This window comes from Leptodactylus fuscus, chromosome 1 (assembly GCF_031893055.1).
Source record: "Leptodactylus fuscus isolate aLepFus1 chromosome 1, aLepFus1.hap2, whole genome shotgun sequence".
NCBI lineage: Eukaryota > Metazoa > Chordata > Amphibia > Anura > Leptodactylidae > Leptodactylus > Leptodactylus fuscus.
In genome coordinates this window covers 259,172,616-259,188,648 of record NC_134265.1, presented here as the reverse complement: position 1 = coordinate 259,188,648, position 16,033 = coordinate 259,172,616, and the positions used below count along the sequence as shown (strand labels likewise).

Genomic DNA, 16,033 nt, shown 5'->3' with positions numbered 1-16,033 from the left:
AGTGAATGGTTAAGGGATCAAGAGTAGTGAGGTGCTGAGTTCCATTAATAAGGCACCAAGTGCACTAGACGGAATATCTCTTGCTACTTTTCTAGTTAATATTCATAAAGCGTTACGGTGAAGCTTACAATAAGGTTCTTCTATTTACTGTTGGCAGGGTCTAAGCTAGAGGTTTGCCAGTGGTAATGTACCATTCCAATATAGCAAAGCACTAAACAAAATACTGACAACACTGAAAAATAGCAGAATGTCACAATTCATTTTTCTGTTTCAAGCACACCATAGTACTAATACACTAGTGACACACTGTGCTGTCCATATTGTTGTATCACCCAGTATAAGGATAACAATATCAGAGACAGAAATATGGAAATGTCTAGTAGTTTGTACCTTGAATCACACATACCTATATGCTTGCAAGTCCAGATCACATACTCGATTTTAGAAATATTCACTTGTAACAGTTTAAAGTTTCCATTGTAGATTTGACTCCCATAAAGGATTCTGGTGCCAGCTCTTGGAAGAGGGGAAAACGAAATGTCTCGGCAAAAGCAAAGGTAGAAAATACCCTCCAATGGATACAGAAGTGAGTCTATGTGCTGTATCAATGCAAATATGAGTTATCAGAAATGTGTCATTTGGGTAAAATTGTTAGAAATGTTATTGATATAATAGAAAGTGAAAAAATCATTAAAAATATGCTTCTGAAAATAAATGCTCATGTTTTTCTTAAGTACTGCGCATATTAATTAAGTTACTTTTTAAAGGGATATTCCAGCAATTAAGATACAACATGTACAGTATAGTATCAGTGCAAATCTATAGTTAAACGGGTTATCCACATTCTAGTATTGATAGTCTATCCTAAGAATAGGCCATCAGTGTTAGATCTGCAAAGGTCCAACACCCACAACCCCTGCAGATGCTCACTCACGGTTCAAGCTGTAGTGGCTTTAGGTACATTGACAGAGCGGCGTGGCTCCTGCATATGAACTTTACCTAGAGCTGTGCTGTCTCAGAGCAGCTGATCTGCAGGGGTGTCTGACCCTCAAAGTTCTAATATTAATGGACTATCCTAAAAATAAGCTATCAATAGTATAAAGTGGATAACCTCTCTAAGTACATGTATAACTGCGTACAAGAAAAATATTGGCTGCATAGTAATGTAAAGTACAAGAAAATGTTAATTTTTATAACATGTATTTTGTTTTGACTTATTTTGTGTTTCTTCTTACAGTTTTGACTCTAACATAATACTCATATTTCTCAATGATAATAGCCCACTAGTTGCTGTTGACGTCTCTCTATAAATCATTGCTGGTGATATATTATGTGAACAATGGCACCCTGTTGTACAAGAGCTAATTGGCTTATTAACCCCTAAATGCCCTCTGTGGCCTTGCTTATTGACACATATGAAATATTTATTTGTTAATTAGACTATTGGGATGGTCATGTGTTAATGAAAATCAGATATTCATGATTTATTCATACAACGTTCTACGTTAACATGTCTGCTTTTGTCATGGCTAGAAAATGGCCTTTTCTGGCTGACACTTTTTCCTTTAAATGATGACACAAAATAAAGCTAGAATTTTTATAGAAATCTCCATTGTCATGGATTCTTTTCACTCGAAAGAATAAAAAAAATAAAGCCTTTCTACATTAAGAAAATGTGACGTTTCTATGGAACTATCAAACATTTGTCTGTGTTGATACGCAATACTGATACTGTGTATTATCCTGTATCTGTATTACTATGCTGCTGTAACATACTGACATTTCCCCACTGTGGGACTATTAAAGGATTATCTTATCTTTAGAGATGGAATATCAGGCTGTTCGATGTGTTCGATTCGAATCGAACATCACGTGGCAAACTCCAAAAAAATTCGATTCCCCTCCCACCTTCCCTGGCGCTTTTTTGTGCACCAATAACAGCGCAGGGGAGGTGGGACAGGAACTACGACACCGGAGGCATCGAAAAAAAATCGGAAAAAGTCATTGGCTGCCGAAATCAGGTGACCTCCATTTTAGACAAATAGTGGATTTCAAATCTGGGTCATATGAGAATGTGAACTTTGTGACTAAGAGACAGGGATAGCTGTACAGGCAGGGATAGCTAGGGATAACCTTTATTTAGGTAGGAATGTTATTAAAAATAACTTTTTGGGGCTCTATCGGGTGTGTAATTGTGATTTTTGTGACATAAACTTTTTCCCATAGCAATGCATTGGGCAGCGCTGATTGGCCAGAGTACGGAATTCGACCAATCAGCGCCACTGATTGGCCGAAGGCTGGCCAATGCATTCCTATTGGTAGCAGTGCTGAGCCAGTTCTGCTTAACTACACCGTGTGCCGGTCAGCCCATCTGATATAGCAGAGCCGAGTATGCACACTTGGCTCTGCTACATCTGATGTGCCGGTCAGCCCATCTGATATAGCAGAGCCGAGTGTGTGATGTAGCAGAGCCGAGTGTGGATATAGGAATCCATAGGAATGCATTGGCCAGCGCTGATTGGCCAGAGTACGGAATTCGACCAATCAGCGCTGGCTCTGCTGGAGGAGGCGGAGTCTAAGATCGCTCCACACCAGTCTCCATTCAGGTCTGACCTTAGACTCCGCCTCCTCCGGCAGAGCCAGCGCTGATTGGCCGAAGGCTGGCCAATGCATTCCTATTGGTAGCAGTGCTGAGCCAGTTCTGCTCAACTACACCGTGTGCCGGTCAGCCCATCTGATATAGCAGAGCCGAGTGCACACTCGTCTCTGCTACATCAGATGTAGCAGAGCCGAGTGTGCACACTCGTCTCTCCTACATCAGATGTAGCAGAGACGAGTGTGCACACTCGGCTCTGCTACATCTGATGTAGCAGAGACGAGTGTGCACACTCGGCTCTGCTACATTTGATGTAGCAGAGACGAGTGTGCACACTCGGCTCTGCTACATCTGATGTAGCAGAGACGAGTGTGCACACTCGGCTCTGCTATATCAGATGGGCTGACCAGCACATCAGATGTAGCAGAGCCGAGTGCAAACACTCGGCTCTGCTATATCAGATGGGCTGACCGGCACACGGTGTAGTTGAGCAGAACTGGCTCAGCACTGCTACCAATAGGAATGCATTGGCCAGCCTTCGGCCAATCAGCGCTGGCTCTGCTGGAGGAGGCGGAGTCTAAGGTCGGACCTGAATGGAGACTGGTGTGGAGCGATCTTAGACTCCGCCTCCTCCAGCAGAGCCAGCGCTGATTGGTCGAATTCCGTACTCTGGCCAATCAGCGCTGGCCAATGCATTTCTATGGGGAAAAGTTAGCTTGCGAAAATCGCAAGCTGACAGGGATTTCCATGAAATAAAGTGACTTTTATGCCCCCAGACATGCTTCCCCTGCTGTCCCAGTGTCATTCCAGGGTTTTGGTAATATTTCCTGGGGTGTCATAGTGGACTTGGTGACCCTCCAGACACGGATTTGGGTTTCCCCCTTAACAAGTATATGTTCCCCATAGACTATAATGGGGTTCGAAACCCGTTCGAACACTCGAACAGTGAGCGGCTGTTCGAATCGAATTTCGAACCTCGAACATTTTAGTGTTCGCTCATCTCTACTTATCTTATCTTATAACCAGTCAGTGAAAGTGATTTCCTTAAATATTACACTGAAGGGTGCATAGTGGATATCTGTCCAGAGTCAGCAGCTGTATAGCTAGAAGAAGAAATGAAAGCTCTCTGTTTTTCACATTTTCACCTTATATATCGTTTTTTTAACGTGACAGTAGCAGCCATTATCACCCAGAAATCACTGAGGATTGCATTCACAAATATGCTACAGATAGAACATAAGTTCTAAAAAAGAAGCAGGAGACATGGTCTTAGATAATATGGGTCAGTCTGGAAGTTACACTCTTATAGGTGTTAATTTAAGAAATACAGTTTGATCAATACATGACTTGTTTAGAAGAACTGTCAGACACACAAAGTTGACTTGAAGATTACAGTACTTATTGTTTTACCATTATGAGTCACACAGCATGTTCTACTTATGTGTTCCATCCTACTCTTTCCTGCTGGCTACTGCTATTGTTCTTATTCCTGAAAAATAGCAAAATTAAGCTTTATGTATATAAACATACGCATGATATATAAAGCTATTATTTCTGAAGTTCTAAAAACTGGGATAAGTAGGGTAAGGATGTTTAGCTATAGGAGATGCAGAGGAAGCAGATGCAACACAAATCTTGATGCTGTAGTGAATAGCAATATCATGTTTGGGCCTTTGAAGAACATCTGATCTTCTGATTTTGAAGAACTTGTTAGGTGCTGATTTTGGGGTGGATTCCATTCTTTATTCAGGTTGTACTCTGCCTCCCATTATTTCAATGGTAGACAGTGATGAACACAAAGCTGCATCCTGCCTGATCTTCTTGCTTATTTCAGCCACAGAACCCATGAAGCTCATGCAGTTCAGCCCCGTTGTGTCTGAGGTTAATCAGTTAGAAAATGAGATGCAGAATTCATAGTGGAAATTGAAGCAAAGGACCACTTTGAATTCCTCTCCAATTTCCTCCATGAGACGTAGCCTTAATATTCCCTTTATACCTGACCCATGATGAATCTGTTTATCGATGGATCCAGAGAAAGCTGCTGGACCATCTTTTGATGGCAACTCCAGTAGTTCAGGTTTTTGGTATTTTTAGCAGTGAAGAATAGTGCTGCAGACTATAAAATTATAGCATCCAAATTACCTTAAAGGCGTTGCACAGTTTAAAGGGAGTCTATCAATGGTGTCAGTGGTTTTGAGATAAAGACATGCCTGAATGGCCTTTAATCCTTTTCTTGTCAAGCACGTAGTTATACATGCTCCCAAGATGAGAAATTGGATTATCTCGATAGTTTTGGTGTCATTTTAAAGCCAAGGATCTTGACTTTAAAATGGCAAAGCGATCTGATGACCCAGATGTCACCGATCGCTCCCAAAACTGTTAATACATGCATGCATAATACTCCCTGTTTTTTCTATAGAAATGTAGGGGGAGGCACTATAAAAAGTAGTATAGTGAGCCAGCGCTGCCATTTTCAGCTTATATGAAAACCAAGAGTCTGCCCTTTAAAATAAGCTAGTGATCAGCTGACCAGGGGGTCGCAGCTGTCAACTAAAAAAGATGGCATTACCGCTCTGTGACGTGACAGTAGAAGGAGAAGGGGGAGCACTCACATAAAGCTTTACATTGAGATGAAAATTGCAAGCAGCATCGCAATTTTCATCTCATTGGAGAGCTAGGAACATGGGCTATAAAATAAACCAGCGATCAGCTGACCAAAAGGTCGCTGACCGCAGCTATCACATAAAAAAGGCCGCGGTACTGCTCCGTCTGTCCCTCTTTTATCTGTGGTGCTGAAGAACCGGCAGCGATCGTATAAAGTGCTACTGTGAGATGAAAATTGTGACTAGTGTCACAATTTTCATCTCATTTGGAAGCTATGAACATGGGCTATAAAATAAGCCAGCGATCAGCTGACCAAGAGGTTGCTGATCGCAGCTGCCAACTAAAGAAGACACTGATACTACACAGTGTCAGCACTATTGAAGGGGATGAGAAAGAGCTCACATAAAGCTTTACAGAGAGATGAAAATTGCAAGTAGATTCACAATTTTCATCTCATCTGAAAGCTTGGAACATGGGCTGTTAAAAGTTAGTATTGCTTAGTGCACAAAGAACTCAGCTTTGACAGTTTTTGCAAAAAATCAATGTTTGATGAAAAGTTGCATGAAGGTGACTGTGAGTATAATAAGTTAGATGGTATTTTTATGTTCGCCAGGGTGTCTGCTGTTTGGAAATATATAGTTTTGGCAGTTTAGTCATTGTTTCTGGTTTGTTTGGCATATTTTATCCATGTCACTACTACTTTCAAATTTGAAGACAAAAAGCAGATTTTGGGTGTTTGTGATTTTTGCAGTTTTGAGAACATAAATAGTGTCTGGGTGTATACACATGTGGTATGTATAAACTCCTCACACCATGGTCTTTTAGTTTTAGGAAGTATTATATGAATATAGTTCAAACTGTCTCAGAGATTTAGTCTCAAAGCTGAACTTTATTGCAAAAAATCAATGTTTAATAAAAAGTTGCATTAAGGTGGCTGTGAGTATAATAAGCTAGATGGTATTTTTATGGTCGTCAGGGTGTCTGCTGTTTGTAAATATATAGGTTTATGGGGTTTATTCATTGATTCTAATGTATATGTGATGTTTTATTCATGCTACTATTTTTTTCACATTTAAGGCCAAAATCAAGATTTTGAGGTGCACTTTTTTAGGGTCTTAAAGGGAGTTTAGTCACATATATGTAGTACTAGCTGGTACCCGCGACTTCGTCTGCGGTGATTGTAGCAGTGGGTATATACAGGCGCGGGTAAGGTTTTCGTACTGTGTATAAGGTATGGGATATGAAATGTAACTTTGTATCTTGTTCTTGCTATAATTCAGAGAATACGTGAGACTTTTGTGTTGAAGTTACTTTGTATTTGAGCTGCTATATATACGGTGTTGTGAGAAACTTTACATAGTGACTTTGGGACAGAGGTATTTGAAGTTAACCCCTTCCCGTCAATGGCATTTTTTGATTTTTGGTTTTTCATTTTTGACTCCCCTTCTTCTAAACTCCATAACTTTTTTATTTCTCCGCTCCCAGAGCCATATGAGGTCTTAATTTTTCTTGGGACAAATTTTTCTTCATGATGCCGCCATTAATTATTCTATATAATGTACTGGGAAGCAGGGAAAAAATTCTGAATGGGGTGGATTTGACAAAAAAATGCATTTCTGCGACTTTCTTAGGAGCTTTGGTTTTACGGCGTTCACTGTGCAACCAAAATGACATGTCCCCTGTATTCTGTGTTTCGTTACGATGCTGGGGATACCAAATTTATATGGTTTTATTTACATTTTGACCCCTTAAAAAAATCCCAAACTGTGTTAAAACATTTTTTTTTGAAAAGTCGTCATATTCAGACAGCCGTAACTTTTTTATACGTCCGTGTACGGGGATGTATAGGGCGTCTTTTTTTGCGGGGTCGGGTGTACTTTTTAGTTCTACCATTTTCGGGAAATGTTATTGCTTTGATCACTTTTTATTAAAATTTTTATCAGAATCAAAAGAGTGAAAAAACAGCGGTTTGGCACTTTTGACCATTTTTCCCGCTACGGCGTTTACCGAACAGGAAAAATATTTATATAGCTTTGTAGAGCGGGCGATTTTGGACGCGGGGATACCTAACATGTATGGGTTTCACAGTTTTTAACTACTTTTATATGTGTTCTAGGGAAAGGGGGGTGATTTGAATTTTTAATCCTTTTTATTTGTTTTTATATTTTTTTTACTTTTTTTAAACTTTTTTTTTTTTGCATTTATTAGACTTCCTAGGGGTATTGACATGGGTGGGCGGTGTCGCGGATTGTCAGAGCGGTGGGGGTCGGCAAACATGGCTGCTCCGGAGCGTTAAAGAGCGCCTCTTGGAGTATTGTTAAGGGGAGGGGCAAAGTGGTAAAGTATATGTATATGAGATTGTGTGGGGTTAGGGGCGAGGCTGCAGAGGGCAATAGGAATTTTGTGGCTTGCTATGGTCCAAAGTGTGTGAGATTGCAGAGATGGTGGTGTGAGTTTGGGTTTTGTGGGGGTCCTGGCACAAACGTATGTGCGCTATTGTGACGAAAAGTAGCCTATTGCGCAATCGAGTGTAGTGACTATGTTTGTGGAAAATTTCAGCCAAATCAGTCGAGCGGGTTTTGCGTGATTGAGGAACAAACATCCAAACATCCAAACATCCAAACACACAAACCCACAAACATCCAAACTCACAAACTTTCACATTTATAATATTAATAGGATTGTTTAATTAAAGACAGCTTAGACTTTAGTATACTAAAGAAATTATGTCAGTATATCCCTGCATGTGGTAGAGTTTAGGTCAGAAATTTGGAATTTTAGATTTTTTATAGAAAAAAAAACTTTAACTCAAGACTAGAGATGAGCGAGTACTGTTCGGATCAGCCGATCCGAACAGCATGCATGCATTAAAATGAATGGAAGCACCTGGTACTTCCGCTTTGACGCCGGCCGGCCGCTTAACCCCCCGCGTGCCGGCTACGTCCATTCATTTCAATGCGTGCGTGCTGTTCGGATCGGCTGATCCGAACAGTACTCGCTCATCTCTACTCAAGACATGTCAAAACTGTGAAAATTGCTCTGGCTATTGGAGGTGCAAAATTTCCAGAAACCCTTGGCAGTGAAAGGGTTAAGCTGTTCTCCTACTACCTTCACTTTTTAGATTCTCCTACTGCGCTGCATTTCTGGCCTTAGCCAAAAAAGTTAACATGGAAGGCAAGACATTTAACAATATTTATGATAGATTATTGACCCTATGTTAAGGAAAAATCAGAATGAATCCCTGAATCATTCTCTGATCTCCAAAGAATTTGTATCCATGAAAAGTATATTCTTTTCAAGAAAGAGATCTGTCTTGAATGGGGTTGAGCCGATTTTGAGATTTCAGGATCGATTTTAAACTCCAATTTGCGATCATTTTCCAGCAGATCACGATCGTGAAATTTGCTTGATACTTTAGAATACTTTAGAATCCGATCTTTTCTGATCCCGATCCTCAACCCTAGTCAATACTTCTCTATGGGAAAAGTCACTTTTAGGGTTGAGCTGATCTTGAGATAACCTCCTACCTCGATCCCACTGGAATAGATCGGAATCGGTATTCCGATCGTGATCGTGAAATTTACTCAATCGCCAATTGGAATCTGATCTTTTCCGATCCTATCGCTCTACCCTAGTCTTGAATCAACCATCACAACATTGTATGTTAGATAGTTCCATAGCCATATTGGTCTAATAGTAAAGAATCCTCTTGATGATAATGATGATAATTATGAAGAAACCTTCTTTTTTATACATGTGGAGGATGTTACATGCCTAGGTATAACCTGTCACATAGTGAATGCAATAAAAACAAAACTTGTAAAAAAAATGGAGCAACTGCCATTTTTTCCACAATTTCACTCCATTCTACTTTTTTTTTTTTCAATTTACACAAATGCCCAGAAACACTGATAAACTAAAAAAAATCTTTGTAAAGAAAAGTGGACCAAAATGCCACCCAAATGAAGTGAGACGCTGATAAATTAAGAAAAACACTACTTCAAGTTATTGCTACTTAAGCCAGAAAAATATGCGCAGCAAAAAAGTGATTTCCAAAACTGTTTCGGTTTTGGAAATCGCAGCAAGTCAATTATACCTACTGAAACACTGGCAGTTTCCCTATAGATATAATGGAAGCTGTAAGTCAGCAGAGGAAACTTCTGTGGACTTTCTGTGAAAAGCGCTGTGGGAAAAACCGCAATGCATTGCCACTCCAGTTTTCTCTTTGCTGCAGCTCGCTACGTGGGGCTTAGCCTAAAGGTAGTTCTACAAGCTGTTGATTCATTGGGTTGTATTCAGTTTTTCACATATCACTTTTCTATTTTGGCATTATTTTCACTGAGTAATTAATGAAACGATAGAATCTGTTTTGTGTTGTGTTGAGTTCGAATTGATCTAATTTTGACTCGATGTTTCTTTTCTATTATGAGCTTATAAATAAAGCATACATTTTAAGAAGGGTGTTCTGCATATAAGTAAGCCACTAAAGAGGTACTGAGGTAGCACAACCCACTGTACGTAGAATAGTGTATTTCTGAGTGTACCAATAATTCAGTATGTGACATCTCGCCATACTTTACATAATTAGCGAGAAACAGAACAACTTTCTTATCAGCATGATATTACAATAATGGTCTTGTTCCGTTTTATTTTCTCCATGGGTGTTGGAAATCTAGACATTTCTATAATTATATCTGTGTGTTATGTATAATGCTGTCATGACAATTACCTGCCATACACAAGCCTTTAGGTAATTTGAGACAGCTAAATTTTTAATGAAGTTCTATGCAATAAGAAACGTGTTCTCCCTGCACGCTACTAATGTTACTGGTAGTCTCATTTTATTAAATGAAACCTTGATCTTTAGCATGAAATGATTGAGCTGTTGGTTGATGCTTCTGATTTCTGAAGTTAATCATCTGCTTAATTTACACATTATAATAATTAGAGACGTCCTTCATGTACTCCGAATACCGGAATGCTATTTCTACAAGAGTAGATAAAGTGTCTGAAATCCTGCAGCAAACAGTCACTTTACTGGCTGCCTTCCAAAATGATGTGCTTTTCACAAGGCTTCATAGTTGGCAGATGTAATGTGCATTTACGAAGTGAAAAAGCTACATTATACATCTTTTACATACATTTCATGCATATTTTACATTATTGGGTTTATAGAAGATCTTGACATATTGGTAGAAAAATGTCTTTCTCGGCTTCTGAAAGTGGTCTCCCCTATTTTGGTGCTATTGCCTTATTGCATAGTGATATTGCTGACAGGTATGTGCTATGATACATTCTGCATGTATAGTAATACTAAAAGAGCTATGTGAGTGTTACTTATTCCCCTCTCTTCACTGAAATAAACATGAGCACTTATCTCCTGTATACATGCACAGGGTATAGTCTTTGGAAATAGCCATTTGGCCAATAGCTATCTCCTGTGTGTCACCAATATATGATAAGCCATGGCCAGTGTTATTTATCATGTGCTTACTACTAATATTGAAGGCTAGTAAGAAGTACACATAGTTCTGAACAGAAGCTGCTACTTAAAACATTAGGATACTTTAAGGGTCAGTTCACACGTGAACTGCCCGCGCGGGTTTTGACACGGAGAGAGACGCGGTGAGCCGCGTCTCTCTCTTGTCAAAACCCGCCTGCTGCGACCATTGCGGTCGCGGCTTTCCCCTCAAATGAATGAGCCGACATAGGAGGGAGCTGCCGGGGGCGGAAGCCGCGCGGCTGAGCCCGCGCGGCTTCCACCTGAAGAAAGGGCATGTCCTTTCTTTTCTCCGCTAGACCACCATTGTAAAGGGGCGGATTTTGAAGCGAAATCCGCTGTCAAAATCCGCTCCTTTGTTCACGTGCCCTTAATGTAGACTTTTTTCAAACTTGTATTGGAGAAATAAAAAATGTTTGCAAATACAAACACCCAGTGGTGTAACTAGGAATGGCAGAGCCCCAAGGCGAACATTTGACATGGGGCCCCCCCAGCCCCCTGACCTTATCCCCCCCCCCCCCGACCCCCCCCCCCCGCACAAACCACATTCCTGCTCACTTTATTATGTCCCATAGTGACCCCTGTACAGAGTGTTATGCACCATAGTGATGCCAGCTCACAGTACTGTGGCCCCTGCACAAAGTATTATGCACCATAGTGGCCCCTGCACACAGTATTATGCACCATAGTGGCCCCTGCACACAGTATTATGCACCATAGTGGCCCCTGCACACAGTATTATGCACCATAGTGGCCACTGTACACAGTATTATTCCCCATAGAGGTCCCTGCACACAGTATTATGCCCCATAGTGGCCCCTGCACACAGTATTATGCACCATAGTGGCCCCTGCACACAGTTTTGGGCCATAGTGGCCCCTGCACATAGTATTGAGCGCCATAGTGGTCCCTGCACACAGTATTATGCCCCATAGTGACCCCTGCACACAGTATTATGCCTCATAGTGGCCTTTGCACACGGTATTATGTGCCATAGTAGCCCCTGCACACAGTATTATGCACCATAGTGGCCCCTGCACACAGTACTATTGCCCCATAATGGTCCCTGCATACAGTGTTATTCTCCATAGTGGCCCCTACACACAGTATTATGCCCCATGGTGGCCCCTGCACACAGTATTATACCCCATAGTGGCCCCTCCACACAGTATTATACCCCATAGTGGCCCCTGCATGCAGTATTATGTCCCATAGTGGCCCCTGCACACAGTATTATCCCCCATAGTGGCCCCTGCACACAGTATTATGTCCCATAGTGGCCCCTGCACACAGTATTATCCCCCATAGTGGCCCCTGCACACAGTATTATGCCCCATAGTGACCCCTGCACACAGTATTATGCCTCATAGTGGTCTTTGCACACGGTATTATGTGCCATAGTAGCCCCTGCACACAGTATTATGCACCATAGTGGCCCCTGCACACAGTATTATGCGCCATAGTGGCCCCTGCACACAGTACTATTGCCCCATAATAGTCCCTGCATACAGTGTTATTCCCCATGGTGGCCCCTGCACACAGTATTATACCCCATAGTGGCCCCTCCACACAGTATTATACCCCATAGTGGCCCCTGCATGCAGTATTATGTCCCATAGTGGCCCCTGCACACAGTATTATCCCCCATAGTGGCCCCTGCACACAGTATTATGTCCCATAGTGGCCCCTGCACACAGTATTATGCCCCATAGTGGCCCCTGCAGACAGATTTATTTCCACTTTGTCTCATTCTGAGAGTGTTTTCTAACAGAGGATGGCAATATCCAAATCATTCTCTAGGTTTTGCTTTCCATGTGGTACTTTAAGAATTTGCTCTGATCCTTAGTCTATTGAGTTTCTTTTGTTTGCTGATGATAACTTGGCGATGTAATTTACTGTACTTACTAGCTTGAATAGACCTGACCCAGGTCCTTGTATTGTATCCTTTAGGGAATTCATCTAATTTTCAATGCTTTTTTTTTTGTTGTTGTAGAAAAATCCAATATGGTGATTTTGCAGTCTTTCAGCTGACCTATAGCGCAGTTTCTGGGTACATTAGTTTGGATTCTTCATCATTAGGCCTTAGGGTGTAACATTTTTCTTTTAGCATCTGGATAGGAAGATGTTGTTGTTCAGTTTTGCCAGTTTCTTCAGTTTTTAAATCCTATTGTGTTCAGTACATTGGGGTATTCTCTATTTTTACGAAGTATAGGGAAAAATAGTGTAGTATCCTCTTAGCTGAGAATGCAAAAAAAAGTGTTACATTTGACAAATGTGTCCAAACTGTTGATCCATGTCTTTAATGGAACAGCCCTGGTGCAAGTGTCCAGCTTTCTCGCAAGCAAGGTGTAATATAAAGCTCATGGGCCCTATACAAAATCAGTGCCAGGTCTCCTAACTCTAACGTATTGTTTTTACTATTCATCCATTCTCTCAGAAAGATATGCATTATAGATCCACTACATCCCCTATGCCCCTGCCCACAAGCACCTAGCTTGTTTGCATCTATCCTCACTGTCCAAGTCCAGTCCTATATGGAGCACCAGAAGGATAGCTGCACAAATTCTGTATTGTTGATCTGCATATTTAAGATACAAAGAAGAGTATGGTCTGACAGTTGTCAGAAATCAAGCCATGATTTCCTTATTGTGGCTAGGTTATCTACTCATAAATGTAATATAATAAGGACATCATGATTGGGTTTCTGACCAATCATAGAAAGCTCTTGCATTCATGGTCATATCCATCGACAACTAATCAAGGAAACAGACTGTCCCCACTAGGTTGATAAGAGAAAATCTTTAACACACTGCAAAATTTGTAATTATTGGCAAAAACGTTTAAAAGGGTTGTCCCGTCTCAAGGATCCTATCTGTACTGGTAGTTTACGTAGATTGAAGACTTTCCTAACTATATTGTTTTAGAAATTCTGCTTTGTTTTCCTGCTATGTGTTCCTATTACTCCCATTGTTTACACAACGTTGTTATAATCACAGACCTATAAGAGAAGTGACGTCACTCACTGCTCTGCCGGCAGGACAATCAGTTTAGCTAATTGCAGATTGCTAATAAAGCCAAGTCTGTTATTTCTCTATGTAAACACATAAATAACGCTGAGACCGTTCTGTACAAGCATGTGCATATTATCTGATCTGCATTTATATTAGATTTGTAGTAATCATAAAGATTGTGATACTTCATAGTGTCCTGTTCAGCAAACTGGGGGGGGGGGGGGGATATAGGACGTGAGAAGCAGAGACAGCAGGCAAAGCTGCTGAAACAGGGAGATGGGAAAACCTCTTTAACTGATAATTATTTATAAATCTCAATATGGTTCTGTTCATGGCTAAACCCCTTTAACGTTTCGGCAGAATATCTTAGGAGATCAATACAGACTTGCAAGATAATAGGTTTCAAGTTTAGGAAAGAAAAAAAGATAAAAGGAGCTTGTGAAGTGGAGAAAGAGGCAATTTTTTCTGATAACATATAGTTCATATATTTGCCTGTACTATTGATGCATGTAGTTTGTTAAAAGTTCAGTGCCATTTACATATGTATTGATTACTGATATGTATATTCTTTCTTTTTAGTGCAGAGTCTTCTTGTCAAGTTATTACCAAGATCACAATGTGGAATTATCAAAACTTTTACACAGACTTGGTCAACCTCTACCTTCATGGTTGAGACAAGAACTGCAAAAAATCAGATAGCACAGACACTGGTGGACCATTAGCTGTATAGCATCCCTTCACTTATGCAGTCATTCATGTAATATTCATGTGTTGGGAAGGAACCCGACAAACCGTGTTCTCCATATGCTGGCATGTGGACTCCGTCACACTCTTGTGGAGGACAATGGAGGGTGATAGCTTTGACTTTTGGCCTGGGGTGCAGCCTATGATGGATAATGACCGGTTGGTGAATAATATGGAATACAACTTTTGTGGTAATTTCAAAATATCGAATCATTTTAAAACTGAAAAAGTCATTGGACCATCTAATTTTACAATAAATATTTTCTTATGTTAATTAAAATCTATGTAAGATATTGATGATTGATATGTTTTTTTCTATACACATGCTGATATTATTGGTACATTAACCAAGCATGTTGTATGCTGCTACTTTATTTGTTATACCAAACTGATGTATTTCTTTAAGTGTCTCTACTGCCAGTATTATGCAAAACAATAACATTTTTTAACTCCATTTAAGTGACCGTTCCTATGTCTGTCATTATAATGTATAAATTATTTTCACACAAGTGATTTCTACCCATTAATATACAGTCATAGAAATTGTTTTGTATCAGGTTTGCACACTAGACACTTGAAATTAAACCTTTCTTCTTTAACTCCTTGAGATGGTGATTCAACTTTCTTCTTATATATTTGCTATGATACAATGGCTATTTATTATAATGCTTGTATACTTTAGATATTCCCGTTTTATAGTAGGGTCCTCTATATAATTGATGATTGTAGAAATTGGAGAATTTAAGTAGGCACTTTGCACAAATCAGTAGTACAACTAAAGAAAAAAACGTTTGTAATAAATCTTATTATAGCTACTTTATCTCCCTCATGTCTCTGGAACTGAACATTCACTCTCAATTCACTGCTAAAATCCATCTCGATAGACTGGACAGATTGTCAGCTCACCATGTCATATGTTGTCCATAGAAATCTATGTAGAAGGAGGAGAGATACAGACACGCTGCTGACCCTAGTCTCAATTCTCACAGCTACACTGATCACTATTGTATGATGGCTTCCCTGCTGCTGCTTCTGTGTATGTAAGAGAAACAGGTAGGAAGGCAGGATCTCCTGTTCCTTATCAATGCAGTATATGGAATACATCTTATAGCAGTTAGTTTATTCCCCTTAACACAGTTGAGTAAGGGAGTTCACACGGAGTAACGTGCCGCGTGATGTAGCACGTATACGCCGTGTGAGATTTTGCGGGCCGTGTGAGATTTGCAAAATCATGGCCACAAAATAACTCCGCGTATACGATCCCGGCTCCCATTGAAATCAATGGGAGCGTATACGGCCTGCAAAATCTCACACGGCGTATACATGCCACATCACGCGGCACGTTACTCCGTGTGAACTCCCCCTTGAAGGGAAAATTGAATAAAAATGCAGAAAAGTCATCTGAAATAACAAGTAAACTTTACATATTACACAGTGCCCTAAAGGGTATCAAAAATTTTCATACTAGACAATCCCTTTAAATTAATAAATATTATCACCAAGTACTTTTTATTAGAAATAAGGAGTTTATAAAATTTTAATTTATAAATTATAAGATATAGTTGAAGCAGACATGTA

General features: G+C 40.2%; 1 protein-coding gene across 1 annotated transcript in view; it reads left to right on the top strand.

Annotated features, from left to right (window-relative positions):
* The window catches only part of LOC142217786 (bifunctional heparan sulfate N-deacetylase/N-sulfotransferase 3-like), a 320,369-nt gene extending 305,349 nt beyond the window's left edge, over window positions 1–15,020 (top strand). The window contains exons 13-14 of the mRNA XM_075286112.1: window positions 484–586; window positions 14,291–15,020. Coding sequence (XP_075142213.1) covers window positions 484–586; window positions 14,291–14,410 — 223 coding nt within the window. The 3' untranslated portion in view covers window positions 14,411–15,020. The remainder of the gene's footprint in view (window positions 1–483; window positions 587–14,290) is intronic.
* The last annotated feature ends 1,013 nt before the right edge of the window (window positions 15,021–16,033 follow it).